Source organism: Rhinopithecus bieti, unplaced genomic scaffold, assembly GCF_001698545.2.
Source record: "Rhinopithecus bieti isolate Rb0 unplaced genomic scaffold, ASM169854v2 scaffold_7398, whole genome shotgun sequence".
Lineage (NCBI taxonomy): Eukaryota > Metazoa > Chordata > Mammalia > Primates > Cercopithecidae > Rhinopithecus > Rhinopithecus bieti.
The window spans coordinates 2093262-2109352 of NW_016805783.1; the positions used below are offsets into that span (position 1 = coordinate 2093262).

Here is a 16091-nt window from a genome sequence, read left to right on the forward strand (position 1 = left end):
GGCCTTCCCATGAAAAAAATCATAGAAATGTTGGGTAAACTATAACAATTGTGTTTTTTTAATTTTTTTTAGACAGAATCTCGCTCTGTCTGTCCCCCAGGCTGGAGTGCAGTGGCGTGATCTCGGCTCACTGTAAGCTCCGCCTCCTGGGTTCATGCCATTCTCCTGCCTCAGCCTCCCGAGTAGCTGGGACTACAGACACCCGCCACCACGTCCAGCTAATTTTTTTTTTTGTATTTTCAGTAGAGACGTGGTTTCATCGTGTTAGCCAGGACGGTCTCAATTTCCTGACCTCATGATCTGCCCGCCTTGGCCTCCCAAAGTTCTGAGATTACAAGCATGAGCCACCACGCCTGGCCAAAAAATTTTTTTTAATGCATGCTGTCTTTAAACAAAATAAAAGGAAATCCTCAAGTGGTAGAAACGGAAGAGAGAAACCACAGCCAAAGCAGTAAGTATAAGCTGGAAACCTAGAGCCCGTGGAAATTGTAGAGGAGCCAAATTTAGGCTCTAGAGACTGGGCTGAAATTAAAACACCTGTGTGAGAACAGGACATGTGGCCTTAGGCTTGCTTGGAGGAGAGAAAATGTTTTTTTCGTTTGTTTTGAGACGGAGTCTCGCAGTGTTGCCCAGGCTGGAGTGCAGAGGTACAATGTCGGCTCACTGCCACCTCCGCCTGGCAGGTTCAAGCGATTCTCCTGCTTCAGCCTCCTGCGTAGCTGAGATTACAGGCGCCCACCACCATACACGGCTAATTTTTCTGTATTTTTAGTAGAGACAGGGTTTCCTTATGCTGGTCAGGCTGGTCTCAATCTCCTGACCTCATGATCCGCCTGCCTCAGTCTCCCAAAGTGCTGGGATCACAGGTGTGAGCCACCACACCCAGCTAGAAAATGCTAATCTGAGCTCAGCAAAAAAGAAGAGCATCAGAGAGACGACCCCTCCTTAAAAGAGGGTTAAAAACATGCCGCCCACCTGCCAGGCGCAGTGGCTCACGCCTGTAATCCCAGCACTTTGGGAAGCCGAGGTGGTCGGATCATGAGGTTAGGAGATCTAGACCATCCTGGCTAACACAGTGAAACCCCGTCTCTACTAAAAAAAAAAAAAAATTGGCTGCGCCTCTTGGCAGGCACCTGCAGTCCCAGTTACTCGGGGAGGCTGAGGCAGGAGAATGGCGTGAGTCCAGGAGGCGGAGCTTGCAGTGAGCCGAGATCGCACTACTGCACTCCAGCTTGGGCTACAGAGAGAGACTCCGTTTCAAAAATAAAATAAAATAAAAATAAATAAAATAAATAAAATGCTGCCCACCATTTCAGGGAAGTTTGAGGAGGCAAGTTGTCTTAGAACATAAAGGCAAGGAAAAAAAGTCACCTGTCACATATGGAATCCCTAGGGCCTGTGCATTGAATGGTTGCACAGTTCAGATATATACTACTTCTGACGTCCAGGAGCCCCAGGTAGAGAAACTGATGTAATATTTGGTCTAAAATAATTGAAATCCCCAGGATCCTACTAGATACCACTCTGTGGAAATGTTGTTATAGACCAGGGCACATGGGAGTCACACAGGAAAAACAATTCCTACTGAAGATGAGCTCATGATCAAAAGTGACAAATCATGCGAGGAAATGAGCCTCCATGAGTGACAGCCAACAAATATATCTGGCAGGGTAGTTGGGAGTGCAGATAATGGAACAATCTGAAAGCAGCTATAACCAAATGTGTACCCACCCTTCAAAAGCTGAACCCAGCAGTTCCAGCCCGACCCATCCTGGTTCTTCAGTGCTCACCTTCTCAAGTTCATGGCATTCCAGTCCTTCTGTCATGCTGACTCAAAATCTTGAGCCCTCTTCAAATTCTTCCTCTCTCAACTGTTTTTCTTAATAATAGCTCTCAGTTTTCTCATCTCTCTTCCACTCCCTCCTTTGCTGTGATGGTCATCCAGCTGGTTTCCTGCCTTCCCAGCTCCAGGGTTCCCTTTTCTCTTTATTTCACCCCCACACTGCCACAAAATTATCCTCCTAGATGGCAAGTCCCATGATTTTTCTTCCTTGACCCAAACCCCTGATTATTGAAATTCAAACAAACCTGCCCAAATTGGACCTAAACTCCCATTCCATGTTTTGTTTTCTATCATGATGTCACCCTCACCCACCCCTCATCTCAAGCCTCTGTTGCAAGTACACTCGCTTACTTATCTTACACCCCCGTTCATGCTTCCAAGCAGTCTGTTCCCTCTTATTAGAAGGCTCTCCCCATCATGTCTGCTGGCTGAAAGTCTACCTAGCTTCAACCTTCTAGAAGCATGATGTTGTAGAAAAATCCAGCATTAACACGAAACAGGTCTGATTTCAAATTCCAGATATGTTACTTTATAATTCTGTGCCTCAAGCAACTAGAGGTCACAACCTCTCTGAGCCTCAGTTTGTAGTTTTATAAAATGGGAATATATGTATTTTGCAGAGTTGTGAGAATTAGAGACAGTCTATGTAAAACACCAAGACCACAGAGCTTGGTCCAAGTAAGTGCTCGAACAACAGTTGCTGAACTGAGTCTCTCTCCTCACATTTTTATGGGAGTTGTCTTTACTGTCTCACCTTCCATGAGGCCTAAGACCTTATCTCATTCATCTTTGCATCCCTACTGTCTAACACAGCGTCTTGAAACATGTCAGTTGACAAGTACTGGAAATAACAGGCATGCCTAACCTGGTGTCAGAAGAGGGTCCTGACGGATCTCAGATTTTAGAAGGGTACTGATGGCCAATTTATACTGCATGACTCCAGAGAGAGAGAGAACCGATCCAGGATAAGGAGGAATATCTAACATTCAGAGCTGTTTAACATGAGAACAGGTGCTAAATATAAGCCACTTGCCATTAAAAAACTCAGATTACAGAAAGTGTTCTGGGGTTGGATGAGGGATACAACAACCACATCAGTGATTCTTAACTTTTGGGAGTCACAGATGTCTTTGAAAATCTGGTACAAAGTTCTGGATTTCCTTCCCCAGAAAAATGGCCCAGAGTGTAACATTTTTACAAATAATTTCATGAGCTTCATGGATGCTAGGTAGTGATCACCTGATGAACCTTCTAGGATGCTATGGTCAACCTCCCTTTTCTCTATCAATCATGAGACAGAAGGTATTCATCACTGTCATCTGTATTTTCAGAATTCACAACTCCCACCTAAAGCACATGATTCATATTGGAAAGCTCAGTACTTTTGCCATAAACTAAATGCTCTAAAAAATTTTTTTTTGGTTAAATGAATGAATAAACAAAACATTTTAGGCCGGGCTCGGTGGCTCAAGCCTGTAATCCCAGCACTTTGCTGAGGCAGGAGAATGGCGTAAACCCGGGAGGCGGAGCTTGCAGTGAGCTGAGATCCGGCCACTGCACTCCAGCCTGGGCGACAGAGCGAGACTCCGTCTCAAAAAAACAAAACAAAACAAAACAAAAAAAACATTTTATTGATCTGATCTTTAAGGAAAGATATGTGCTACAAGAAGGAGAAAAGAGAAGGAAAAAAAAAGAAACTGAGTTTTTGAAAAAGATCAACACAAGATGCCATAAAATCGGGAGAGGCTAATTAGCATCAGAAAAAAAAAAAGGATAAATTTTGGATGGTGTGAACTTCCAGCCTCTTGCCCAGGGCTGAGCGTCCCAGGGCAGGGAATGTCTAACCTGCAGATCCCTGCTGTTGTGTGATTCCTGCCTAGCTTGCCTTCTGAGTGACAATGGCACGTCCCCAGGGCCACTGGGAAAAATCACTTATAAGGATCCGTGATCCATTGTGACATGTCCAGATGATATTTGAATTTGACCTTTTTTTTTTTTTTTTTTTTTTTTTCCTTTTTGGAGACACAGCCTTTCTTCGTCACCGATGCTGGAGTGCAGCGGCACAATCTCGGCTCACTGCAACCTTCGCTTCCTGGGTTCAAGCGATTCTTCTGCCTCAACCTCCTGAGTAGCTGGGACTGCAGGCATGCACCACCATGTCTGTCTAATTTTTGTATTTTCAGTAGAGATGGGGTTTCACCATGTTGGCCAGGCTGGTCTTGAACTCCTGGCCTCAAGTGATCTGCCTGCCTCAGCCGCCCAAAGTGCTGGGATTACAGGCATGAGCCACTGCACCTGGCCTCAAATTTGATTTTAAAACCTCTTTCCCTATTTGATAATTTAGGTTTCTATTAGTATGCAACCAGTGGCTACTCTATCATGATATATTGCTTCAATCACACTTGGTAACGAGCTATTAAATGAAGTAGGTTGAGATTTTTTTTCTTAGAGTATTATTATTATTATTATTATTATTATTACTGAGACAGGGTCTCACTCTGTTGCCCAGACTGAAGTGCAGTGGCACAATCTCAGCTCACTGCAACCTCTACCCCTCAGGCTTAAGCAATTCTCCTGCCTCAGCCTCACAAGTAGGTGGGACTACAGGCACATGCCACCATGCCCGGCCAATTTTTTGATTATTAGTAGAAATGGGGTCTTGTGATGTTGCTCTCCAACTCCTGGGCTCAAGGGATTCTCCCACTGTGGTCTCCCAAAGTGCTGGGATTACAGGCGTGAGCCACCGGGCCAAGCCAGCATTTCTTGTTTGATAGACTGAGCATAAGTTTCTCAAGGATCAGCTGGTTCTTCTAGTTTGTATGAGCAAAGATATGCTGCTCTGTCTGGATCAAGATCTCTTGCTGTCTCCGCGCTCAGCCCCACCGGCTCTCTCCTGGAGACACAGGCATCTGCGAGATTTCAGGAGGCTCCGCAGGCTCTGCAGGGCCTCGGGCAGCCCCTCCCCAGTGAGGGCACTGCAGCCCCGGAGCTCCCAACAGCGGTCCTGGAATCTCTCTAGACTCAGCCTGTTTCTGATCTTAAGCAGCGGAAGTGCATCAGGTGCCTCCTGCTTGTTGGCCAGCACCAAGAAGGGGACGCCAGCCATGTTGGGGTCACTCAGGACTTCTGTGAGCTCAGCCGCTGACTCGGGTAAGCGGGCTTCATCTGTGCTATCCAGGACGTACACGAGGGTATCTGTGCCTTCCAGATAGTCCTTCCAGCTGGCCCTGAGCGGGGCCTGCCCCCCAACGTCCCAGAGAGTCAGTGACACATGCCCAGGAGCTTCCAGAGGCTCCACGTTGAACCCAACAGTGGGCAGGGTCTCCACCAGCTGGTGGCCCTTCAGCTTGTAAAGGAGCGTGGTCTTGCCCGCCGAGTCCAGGCCCATCATGACCACCTGGGCTTCTGCCTTGTGACCTCTGGAATTCACAGAACCCATAGTGACCACTGCTGAATCCTAGGGGAGAAAGGCCAGGGGCAAACATCAGTTACTGTCTTCTGAAGGAAGACAAATCCATCCTGGTACGGTGGCTCACACCTGTAATCCCAGCACTGTGGGAGGCCAAAGCAGGAGGATCACTTGAGCCCAGGAGTTTGAGACTAGCCGAGGCAGCAGAGCAAGAACCCGCCTTCTCTACAAAAATTGAAATTAAAAATGGAGCACAAATCTGTGCAGGCAAACAACAGAAGAGCTTTTCCAAAATAGGAAAAGTCTTTACAGGGTTAGATTTTAAACAGATGCCTGGGCATCGAAGGAAGTGAGGGTGTGTGAGTCACAATCAGCTAACCTATCTCTGGGTCAGATAAGAGTGGTCCCTGGGCAGAGAAGATCAGGGGCCTCTTGGAAGACATGGAATGTTGACTCACATTCCTGAGGAGTTAAAGCAAAGAGGCAAAATGAAGTTCCAGTCAGACAGACCTGGTTCAGTAGAAATTACAGGACGATGTCTTCAATTTTTGCTGGTCTGTGGCTTCTAACCTGTTCTCCTCCTATACGCCTAAATGCTGAAATGGAAGCTAAGTTGGGTTCCATGCACAGAGTGAGGAGGATGGTTCAGCTCACAGTGACCTCTCTTCAGAGCTTCCCAAGGACCAGTACTATGTCTTGGAAACACAGTGAAGTGTCACTTAATGACAGGGACACATTCTGAGAAATGCTTCATTAGGCAATTTCATTGTTTTACAAAATCATAGATTGTAATGACACAAACGTGGATGGCCTAGTCTACTCCACGCCTAGGCTATAAGGTATGGCCCGTTGCTCCTGGGCTACACACCGGTACAGCATTCCTGTAATGAGTACTGTAGGCTATTGTAACACAGTGCTAAGTATTCCTGTATCTAAACATAGAAAAGGTAGTGGTTGCGCCACAACGCTAAGCTGAAAAATAAGAATTTTTCAGCTCCGTTATAATCTTATGGGACCACCGTTGTACACATGGTTTGTCGTTGACTGAAATGTCTTCATGCAGTGCCTGACTGGGGCTATTTATAAATACTGTTTACTGGGGGCAAATTTATGAGTCAGAGGAAAGTAGTTTCCTCCACTGTCTTACCAAGGCCAATGACTTCTACAACACACCACATGTGCTTTTTTGTTTGTTTGTTTGTTGGTTTTTTTGAGACAGGGTCTCACTCTGTCGCCCAGGCTGGATTGCGGTGGCATGATCACAGTTCACTGCAGCCTCGACTTCCCAGGCTCAAACCATCCTCCCACCTCGGCCTCCCCAGTAGCTGGGACTATAGGCATATGCCATCACACATTTGTGTTGTTGCTATTGTTTTGAGACAGGGTCTCACTCTGTCACCCAGTCTGGCGTGCAGTGGCGCAATCATGGCTCATCACAACCTCTGCCTCCCCGCAACCTCCACCTCCTAGGTTTGAGGGATTCTCCTGCCTCAGCCTCCCAAGTACCTGGGATTACAGCTACTACTACCACCTGGTTAATTTTTGTATTTATATTAGAGATGAGGTTTCACCATGTTGGCCAGGCTGGTATTGAACTCCTGACCTCAAATTATCCACCCGCCTCGGCCTCCCAAAGTCCTGGGATTACCCGTGTGAGCCACCGCACCGGGTCACATATGTTTTTAAAGAATCCCAATGTAATGCCCAGACCCGCGACAACCCAAAAGCAACCACCAGAGTCCAGAGACAAAGCCAAGCGGCAGGGATCGCTTTATTTCGAGTTCGAACTCGGACCTCTCTGGCCAGGCGTCAGCTCCTAGGGAGAGGCCCCGAGCTCGGTGCTCTGCCGTCTTTTATAGTCAGACGCAAACAAGTTACAGCAAGTTACAGAGTCACTGGGGATTTTTACAGTTGTAGGTTTACAATTGGCTGACATTTAAAGTTGAACATTAGTCATTTGTTCATTGGTTCCCGCCCTTTGACCAAACCACAAACGGCCGTTGCTCTGCTAGGGACTTTCCAGATAACTTTGTTGTTTTGCATTTCCTGACTTTTTCTGACCTCTGATATTCAGTATTTTTCCACTTCTCATTTCCCCCTCTCTCTAGTACCTGGAGAGCCAATCTTGGGTCTTATGTGTCTGACTCGGAAGTCTCGGTGAGTACAGGTTGGTACTGGGCTCTCAGGACCATAAGCTGGACAGTGTTGAGTCTTTCTTTTATAAAGTTTGTTAATCTGTTTATTATACATGGTCCTATAGTGAGTAAGAGAAGTATACTTATGAATGGTCCTATGAGGGGCACTAGAAGGGAGTACATGGAGGAATTCCACCAGCTGTTGGCAGCAGAGGTGAATTGTTGTTTCTGCAATTCTAGGCTAAGTTTATGTAGCTGTTGGACTCGCGTTTCTACGAGTCCAGATTCATTTATGTAGAAACAACAATCTTCTCTGAGGAAAAGACAGGTCCCTCCTTTCTCGGCCGTTAACAGGTCTAGTGCACCGCGGTTTTGTAAAGTAACTTGGGCAAGGGAAGTCAATTGTCTCTATAATGAGGCAAGGGATTCGGCGGAAGCTTCCATAGCTATGGAGAATTGGTGAGAGAGTTTTGCAGTGCTGATAGGGAGTGACCTAAAGCTCCTCCGGCTAGTCCTGCAGCAACTAAGGACGTGGTGAGTGAGACTCCGGCTACTAAGGGGAGGAATATGGCTTGTTTTGGTCTAGGGAAAGGGGCGGAGTCCCACCTGGAAAATTCTGCAGGGGTGCGCAAGGTTAGTTGGGGGACTAGCGTGACAGGGAGACACAGTAGGGTTATAGTGGCCTGAGTGGAAAGGTTCTTATATAGGGTCCCATTGCACCAGAAGAAAGAACCGGGAGGGGCAAAGAGGGTTGAGTTGGGAGTGGAAGTTGTATTACAGAGGGTAGTGCTGGCATTGGAATAACAAAAGGAAACTTGTGTCTGTCCAGGGTTTAGGAACAAGGGGACGTCAGGGATCGGGGGTGGTATGTGGCTATTGTTAGGGTTTAGGCTGAGAGAAGCGTTAGACGGGCCTGGAAGTGGAACTGCGGTTAACGGCGGTCGCCCTAGAGCCGCGCAGAAGAAGCATGCAGAGAGATTGCCTAGGCCAGTGGCGTTTGCGATTTCTAACCCTTCTCTTAATAGGGATAACCAGGAAAAGGGGCGGGTAGGAGTTAAAGTTGAAAGCTGGACATTTAATTCCCTTTCCTGGTTCTGTATAGCCGCGTGTAGGGTGGTCTGGATCTGAACAAGGGAACGCCAGAGAAAGAGACGGCTACTAGGCCAGGTAGTTCCTGAAGTCAAGTACATAGCCCCTTTTTGCTGGGAAGTCCAGCGGGAGTCCCAGGGGTCCCAGATAACCCAGGTGTAGCCTGATGTGGTTTTAAAGAAATTGTGTGACTGCCACGTTTGACTGGATAGGGACTCAGAAGTTTTTAGGATTTTAACGGTGTGGATTTTGCAGGACCTATATGGACAGCCGACACTTTGTTCTACCCATGAGTTATTACAATAAGAGAGTGTTTGGTCAAAGAGGAAACAAATTGCGGGTGCTGCTTTTCCTGGCTGGTGTTTAAAATCAGTGAAATTTAGATGGATGGGAGTGCTACAACCCCCAGGGGGACAGTCAGCAGTGCCTAATACATAGCCCTTTTGTTCTGTCTGAGCATAATTGGTCCAGTTCTCAGTCAGGAAGAAACGCCAAGCGAAAGGGGATGTTGCCGGGTTCGCCTGGGTCTCCCCACAAGGGATCCATAAGAGTAGAAGAGTTATAAAGGAGGTAGGTGTCATAGTTACAGTTTAGGTTGCTGACGGCGTAGAACAAGTTTTAGAGGGTTTTCTTTGGTCCGGTCAACTGTCCAGGTTGCTGCCTCTCCCGTCGAGGATGTAACAAGGTCCGAGAGCGGGTCTATAGGCTTGGCGTGGGTGTGATGAATCCAGGCGGCGATGCCTTCCACTTTGAGGGCCGTAGGCGTAGTCAGGATCACCTGGAATGGTCCTTTCCACCGGGGTTCTAGGGTTTCTTGTCGGTGGCGCTTGACGAGGACCCAGTCTCCCGGTTTGTATTGATGTGGAATGGGTGGAGGCCCAGCTTCATATAGTTCTTTTAGCTTGGGCCAGACTTCCTCATGAACTCTCTGTAGGGCTTGTAAGGAGAACAAAAGTTCAAGACCATTATCTGTGTCAGCTTTGAGGAGATTGTCTTTAAGGTTAGGGAGGATAGGGGGTGGTTTGCCATACATTATTTCATAAGGGGTAAGTCCTAGTTTATAAGGAGAGTTACGTGCCCGGAACAGAGCGTAGGGGAGGAGGACTACCCAGTTAGCGCCAGTCTCCATGGTCAATTTAGTTAGGGTCTCTTTTAATGTTCTATTCATTCTTTCTACCTGACCTGAGCTTTGGGGTCGATAAGCACAATGTAGTTTCCAATTAGCCCCAAGGATGGAAGCCAGTCCCTGACTTACCTTTGCGGTGAAGGCCGGCCCATTATCCGACCCTATCATGACTGGAAAGCCGTACCTGGGCAGGATTTCTTCTAGGATCTTTTTGGCCACAATCTGTGCAGTTTCTTTTTTTGTCGGAAAAGCTTCTGCCCATCCTGAGAATGTATCTATAAAAACTAGTAAATATTTGTATCCATATTTTCCTGGCTTTATTTCAGTAAAGTCAATTTCCCAATATATACCAGGTCTATCTCCCCTGTGTCTTTTTCCCGTGGTCTGGGTCCCGTGACTGGCGTTATTGAGTTGACATACTACACAGTTTTTAACCGTGGCGTCTACTTTTTCAGGGGCGTTTTTAATTTTTAGTCCAGCGTGTTGAATCAAATCTAACATCCGCCGCGGGCCCAGATGAGTGCTTCGGTGGATTTGTGCTATTACTCGCTGCCCCAACCTGTCCGGGAGAATGGTATTGTTGTTAGAATCTTTCCACCACTGATTACTGACCTGTGTTCCGGGGAGTTTACTTATCCACTGGAGGTCTTCTTCTGAGTATTCTGGGTGAAAGGGCAATTCTCTGGGCCCGGGATCAGGCAGCTGGAGGGCCAGCAGCTGAGGAGTGGTTTTAGCCACGTCTTTTGCAGTCTGGTCAGCCAGGTTGTTTCCTCGAGTGACTGGGTTAGTGGCTTTTTGATGTCCCGGACAGTGGACGATAGCCAGCTTTTTGGGTTCCCAAAGGGCAGCCAGAAGATTTAAGATTTCTTCTTTATTTTTAATGTCTTTTCCTTCAGCTGTGAGAAGCCCCCTCTCTCTGTATATAGCCCCATGTATGTGGGCAGTGGCAAATGCATACCGGCTGTCAGTATATACTGTCAGTTTACGGTCTTTGCCTAGTTTCAGGGCTTGTGCCAAGGCTATTAACTCAGCCTTTTGAGCCGATGTTCCTGGAGGTAAAGGCTCAGCCCAAACTATCTCAGTCTCTGAGGTTACCGCCGCCCCCGCATACCTCTGTCCTTGGTGAACGAAGCTGCTTCCGTCAGTGAACCAGGTGAGGTCTGCATCTGGTAGCGGTCGGTCCTGGAGGTCTTCTCTGACTCCATGTACCTGGGCTAGTATTTCAGCACAGTTGTGGAGCGGCTTACTTAAGTCTGGGTCTGGCAGCAATGATGCTGGGTTTAGGGTTGTCGGGGGCTTAAATGTTATTCTGAGGGGGTTTAGTAACAGCCCTTGATAATGGGTAAGCCGAGCATTGCTGAGCCATCGGTCAGGGGGTTGTCGGAGGATGCCTTCGACAGCATGAGGGGTGGTGACTTGTAATTCTTGGCCCATGGCCAGTTTGTTAGCGTCTTTGACCATCAGGGCCGTTGCAGCAATCATCCGGAGGCAAGGAGGCCATCCTGCAGCTACCGGGTCCAGTCTCTTTGAGAGGTATGCAACCGGTCTGCGCCAGGGACCTAAATTTTGAGTTAATACTGCTTTCGCTATGCCCCGGCTTTCGTCCACGTATAAGTGGAAAGGCTTAGAGACATCCGGAAGACCCAGCGCGGGGGCCGAGAGCAGAGCAGTTTTGATTTGCTGGAAAGCTTGCTCAGCCTCTTCAGTCCAATTGAAGGGCTGCTGCTCTTTGGTAGCCTGATAGAGGGGTTTTGCCAGTTCAGCGAAGCCAGGTATCCAGAGTCTGCAGAACCCTGCAGATCCCAGGAACTCTCTTACCTGTCGTGTTGACTGCGGTCTGGGGATCTGTAGGACAGTTTCTTTTCGAGCATTTGTTAGCCAGCGCTGTCCCCCTCTAAGTAGATACCCCAAGTAGGTTACCTCTGGCCTGCAGATCTGGGCCTTTTTAGCTGAGGCTCGATAACCCAGGTTTCCCAAGGTTTTCAGGAGGTCTTTGGTTCCTTGGATGCAGGCCTCTGGGGACGTTGCCGCTATTAAGAGATCATCAACATACTGCAAGAGAGTTATACTGGGGTGTTGGCGTCGGTACTCACCCAAGTCTTCGTGGAGGGCTTCATCAAACAGAGTTGGGGAGTTTTTGAATCCTTGTGGCAGTCTGGTCCACGTCAGTTGGCCACTTATGCCTCTCTCAGAGTCTGTCCACTCAAAGGCAAAAATTTCCTGGCTTTTAGGGGCTAAAGGCAGGCTAAAAAAAGCATCTTTTAGGTCTAGAACAGTATACCATTGATTTTCAGGACTCAAGGTACTCAGGAGGGTGTATGGATTTGGCACCGTCGGGTGTATGTCCATTACCCTTTTATTGACTTCTCTTAAGTCTTGTACCGGCCTATATTCTTTACTGTTGGGTTTTTGTATTGGTAGCAGCGGAGTGTTCCATGGTGAGTGGCAGGGGCGTAGGACTCCATGATCTAGGAGTCGGCGGATGTGTGGTATAATTCCCTCTTTGGCTTCCAGGGCCATTGGGTATTGGCGCACGCGAACAGGGTCCATCCCGGGCTTAAGCTCAACAAAAATGGCGGGACGGTGCTTTGCTAGCCCTAGCCCTCCTGTTTCTGCCCAAGCCTCCGGGAAGTTCTGGAGCCAGGAGTCTATATTTTGGTTAGGAGGCGTTAACTCCTGGTGAAGCCGGTACTCATCCTCTAGAGTTACGGTAAGAACAGATAGTGGCCTGTTTTGGGAGTCAGTCACTTTGGGCCCTTCTGGTTGAAAATGGATTTGTGCCCCCATTTTTGTCAACAGATCTCTCCCCAACAGGGGACAAGGGCTGTCAGGGATGACCAGGAAGCTATGGGACACTTTCCCGGTTCCCAAGTTTACTGCTCTCTGGGTTGTCCATGGATATTTCTTGGTTCCTGTGGCCCCTTGAACCCAGGAGGAGTTGGAAGATAACTTTCCATAGGGCTTGACTAAGACCGAATGTTGTGCCCCGGTATCGACCAGGAACTGGACCGGGGACCCCTCCACTTGTAAAGTTACCCTAGGTTCGGGGAGGGGATCCGAACCCCGTCTCCCCTAGTCTGTATCTTGGGTAACTAGTATCGGCATAGATTTGGGCTGCCATTGTCCTTGGCCTGGCTGGCGCTGTTTCTTTTTGGGGCAGTCTTTTATCCAGTGACCAATTTCTTTACAGTATGCACATTGGTCTTTACTCAGATTGCGCCTAGGGGCACGCGTGGATTGGGTGCTTCCTGGCGGTGGTTGTTCTTTTTGGACGACCGCCGCCAGGACTTTGGTCATTTTCTCAGTGGCCCTAATTTGTCTTTCCTCTGGAGCATCTCTGTTGTTGTAAACTCTCTGTGCTATGCGAAGGAGGTCCTGGACCTGTTTTCCCTCCAAATCTTCTAATTTTTGTAGCTTTTTTTTAATATCTGGGGCCGCCTGGTTGACAAAGGACATAACGACTGCTGCCTGATTTTCAGGTGCCTCTGGATCTATAGGTGTATACTGTCTAAAGGCTTCCATTAGTCTTTCTAGATAAACAGCGGGGCTTTCTGTCTTTCCCTGTAAAACAGAATATACCTTAGCCAAATTAGTGGGCTTGCGAGCTGCAGCCCGGAGACCCACCATTAGAGTCTGGCGATAAACGAGTAGCTTTCCCCTACCTTCTGCTGTATTGTAGTCCCACGTTGGCCTGGTCAAGGGAAATGCTGCATTAATGAGGTCGGGGTTTGCAGTCGGTTGACCGTCATCTCCAGGAACCAACTTTCTAGCCTCTACCTGGATTCTCTCCCGTTCCTCCGTTGTGAACAGAATGCGGAGGAGCTGTTGGCAGTCATCCCAGGTGGGCTGATGAGTGAACATGACACTATCTAGAAGGGCTGTTAGGTCCTTGGGGTTATCAGAGAACCGGGCATTCTGAGTCTTCCAGTTGTACAGGTCACTGGTAGAGAATGGCCAATACTGGAGTCTAGGGTTACCTGTGTCATCGGGGGGTCCTATTTCCCTTAAGGGGAGCGCTACAGTGGAATCGGGAACTCGCGGAGTTGCCTCACGCTGGACACGCCCGCGCGTTCGCCCTGCCGGCCCTCCCGAGCCATGTTCACTTTCAGTTTCTCCTGGCGCCGCGGCCGCTTCTCGGCCCTCATGGCTTCCTGGGAGTGCGGCCGGTTGGGCTTGGGCATGGGGTCCGGGAGGGGGAGGATAAGGCGGGGGTTCCAAGGATGCGAGGTCCTGGCTGTCAGGCAACACAGGGGGCAAGGGGGCAGTTGGAGTTTTTGGTCTTTTGGTGGTCCCAGTTGGTTGCGCGACTAGGGTTTTACAGGGTTCAGAGGTCAGCAGAAAGGGAGCTAGCCACGGGGGCGGATTTTCCACCAGATCTTGCCAGACTAAAATGTAGGGGATCTGATCTGGGTGTCCCGAACGACCTGGCAGGAAAACCCTTGATTTTACCTGGAGGATAATGGGGAGGCAAAAAGTTCCCTCGGCTGGCCAGCCTACGCCGAAGGTGGGCCACTCAGAGCGGCAGAGGGTTATTAATTTTCCCTTTTTAAGTTCTATACTGAGATCATGTCCCCTTGCTCTCACATCTTTAAAATTATTGACAAGGAGAGAAAGTGGTGTGGTCTGGGAGTTGCCCATTCCGAGGAAGTCCTGTTGATAGAAGATGGGTGGTAAGGGATATTAGTGCCTGGTACAGGACTGGCTCCGAAGCTCCTGTAAATCAAGGTAAATTAGTAAGGGGCGTGCAACAGATAACTTCCAACAACCAAGATATATTGATCGCTAGCGCGTCTCGGGCTTAGGACCCGACCAGAAGCAGATGGGCCACAGAATACAGAGCCCCAGATGAGTACCGGAGGACGTCTCCCACCGGCCTCCACTGACTGTCCTATAGCGCGTCCGCCAGGACTAGATCAGTCTCATATACAGACCCCGCGGGATTATTCAGAGGCAGACAGACAACATATAAACAGAGCCGGCTTACTCACTTTTGCGATGACCCGTTGGCCTGGGGTCTGGTGGGCTTAGGGGCAATCCCAGACGAGTCCCCAAATGTAATGCCCAGACCCGCGACGACCCGAAAGCAACCACCAGAGTCCAGAGACAAAGCCAAGCGGCAGGGATCACTTTATTTCAAGTTCGAACTCGGACCTCTCTGGCCAGGCGTCAGCTCCTAGGGAGAGGCCCCAAGCTCGGTGCCCTGCCGTCTTTTATAGTCAGACACAAACAAGTTACAGCAAGTTACAGAGTCACTGGGGATTTTTACAGTTGTAGGTTTACAATTGGCTGACATTTAAAGTTGAACATTAGTCAGTTGTTCATTGGTTCCTGCCCTTTGACCAAACCACAAACGGCCGTTGCTCTGCTAGGGACTTTCCAGATAACTTTGTTGTTTTGCATTTCCTGACTTTTCTGACCTCTGATATTCAGTATTTTCCACTTCTCACCAAATTTTAAGACATATGACCTGTTCCCAACTTAGGCGACGCCTAGGTGGAACAAAGAAGGGACATCTCAACTTCCGGGGATGGGGGTGGGGGGATATCAGCTGCCCCTGGAGGGGTAGAAAAGTAAAAAGTTAAAATTACCTCTGCGTTACTATTAGACTGCGGCTGTGAGATCCTCCGTGGCTCTCCTCCCCTATGGAGTTGCTTTCTGCTGGCCGGGCATGTCCGAAGAGCGAGATGAAGGAAGCAGAGCAGCCGTTGCTGCTTCTCCTTTTTCTGCTTCCTTTTCCCAGGTGGCTTCGGGGTGGGGCTGGTGTCGCGGCCCCTCCCTCAGCCCTAGGGCGCCTCAGAGCAGTCAAACTGCTGGGCTCGCGGCAGAGAGGTCCCCACCTCTGCAGGTCCTGGCAGAGCAAGGCCCAGTGACAGCTCCATTTTCTAGCAACTCAAGACTTGGTGCCTGAAGGAGGGAGCATGAGCTCAGAGCTGTGTCCAGGCGCAGCCGCCTTCTCTCTTCCCTCAATCCTCAATTCTCGAGTCGCAGAGAATTCTGACGTCTTCCTTTCAGCGCATGCCTCGGGGTTTTCTGGTGCCTAGAGATTCTCTGATTTGCTTGGAATCACACATGGTTTGTTGTTGTTGTTTTGTTTTCTATTCGAGACAGAGTCTTGCTTTGTCGCCCAGGTTGGATGGCAGCCTCCGTCTCCAGGGCTCAAGTGATCCTCCCTTCTTAGCCTCCTAAGCAAGTGGGATTACAGGCAGGTGCCACCATGCTCAGCTAATTTTTGTATTTTTCGTAAAGACGGGTTTCACCATGATGGCCAGGCTGCACATGTGTTCTTTTAAAAGCTGCCTATGACCGGGCACGGTGGCTAACGCCTGTAATCCCAACACTTTTGGGAGGGCGAGGCGGGTGGATCATGAGGTCAGGAGTTCGAGACCAGCCTGACCAACATGGTGACACCCTGTCTCTAATAAAAATACAAAAATTAGCTGGGGTGGTGGTGCACACCTGTAGTCCCAGCTACTTGGGAGGCTGAGGCAG

General features: G+C 48.9%; 1 protein-coding gene across 2 annotated transcripts; it reads right to left on the reverse strand.

Annotated features, from left to right (window-relative positions):
* Window positions 1-3856: 3856 nt before the first annotated feature.
* Window positions 3857-15332, reverse strand: ARL11 (ARF like GTPase 11). 2 transcript variants are annotated; one of them, XM_017873758.1, is made up of 3 exons: window positions 15191-15332; window positions 14591-14775; window positions 4519-5300 (listed from the first exon to the last, which is right to left on the reverse strand). In XM_017873758.1, exon 3 carries the CDS (start codon window positions 5280-5282, stop codon window positions 4692-4694), a length of 591 nt encoding a protein of 196 aa, XP_017729247.1. In that variant the 5' UTR covers window positions 5283-5300; window positions 14591-14775; window positions 15191-15332; the 3' UTR covers window positions 4519-4691. The 2 variants fall into 2 exon arrangements, with proteins under 2 accessions (XP_017729246.1, XP_017729247.1); XM_017873757.1 differs by lacking the exon at window positions 14591-14775 and having other exon boundaries at window positions 3857-5300.
* Between the last annotated feature and the right edge of the window lie 759 nt (window positions 15333-16091).

Coding starts and splice junctions, on each gene's coding strand:
- ARL11 (XM_017873757.1), bottom strand. CDS start 5,282: ATGGGTTCTGTGAATTCCAGAGGTCACAAGGCAGAAGCCCAGGTGGTC.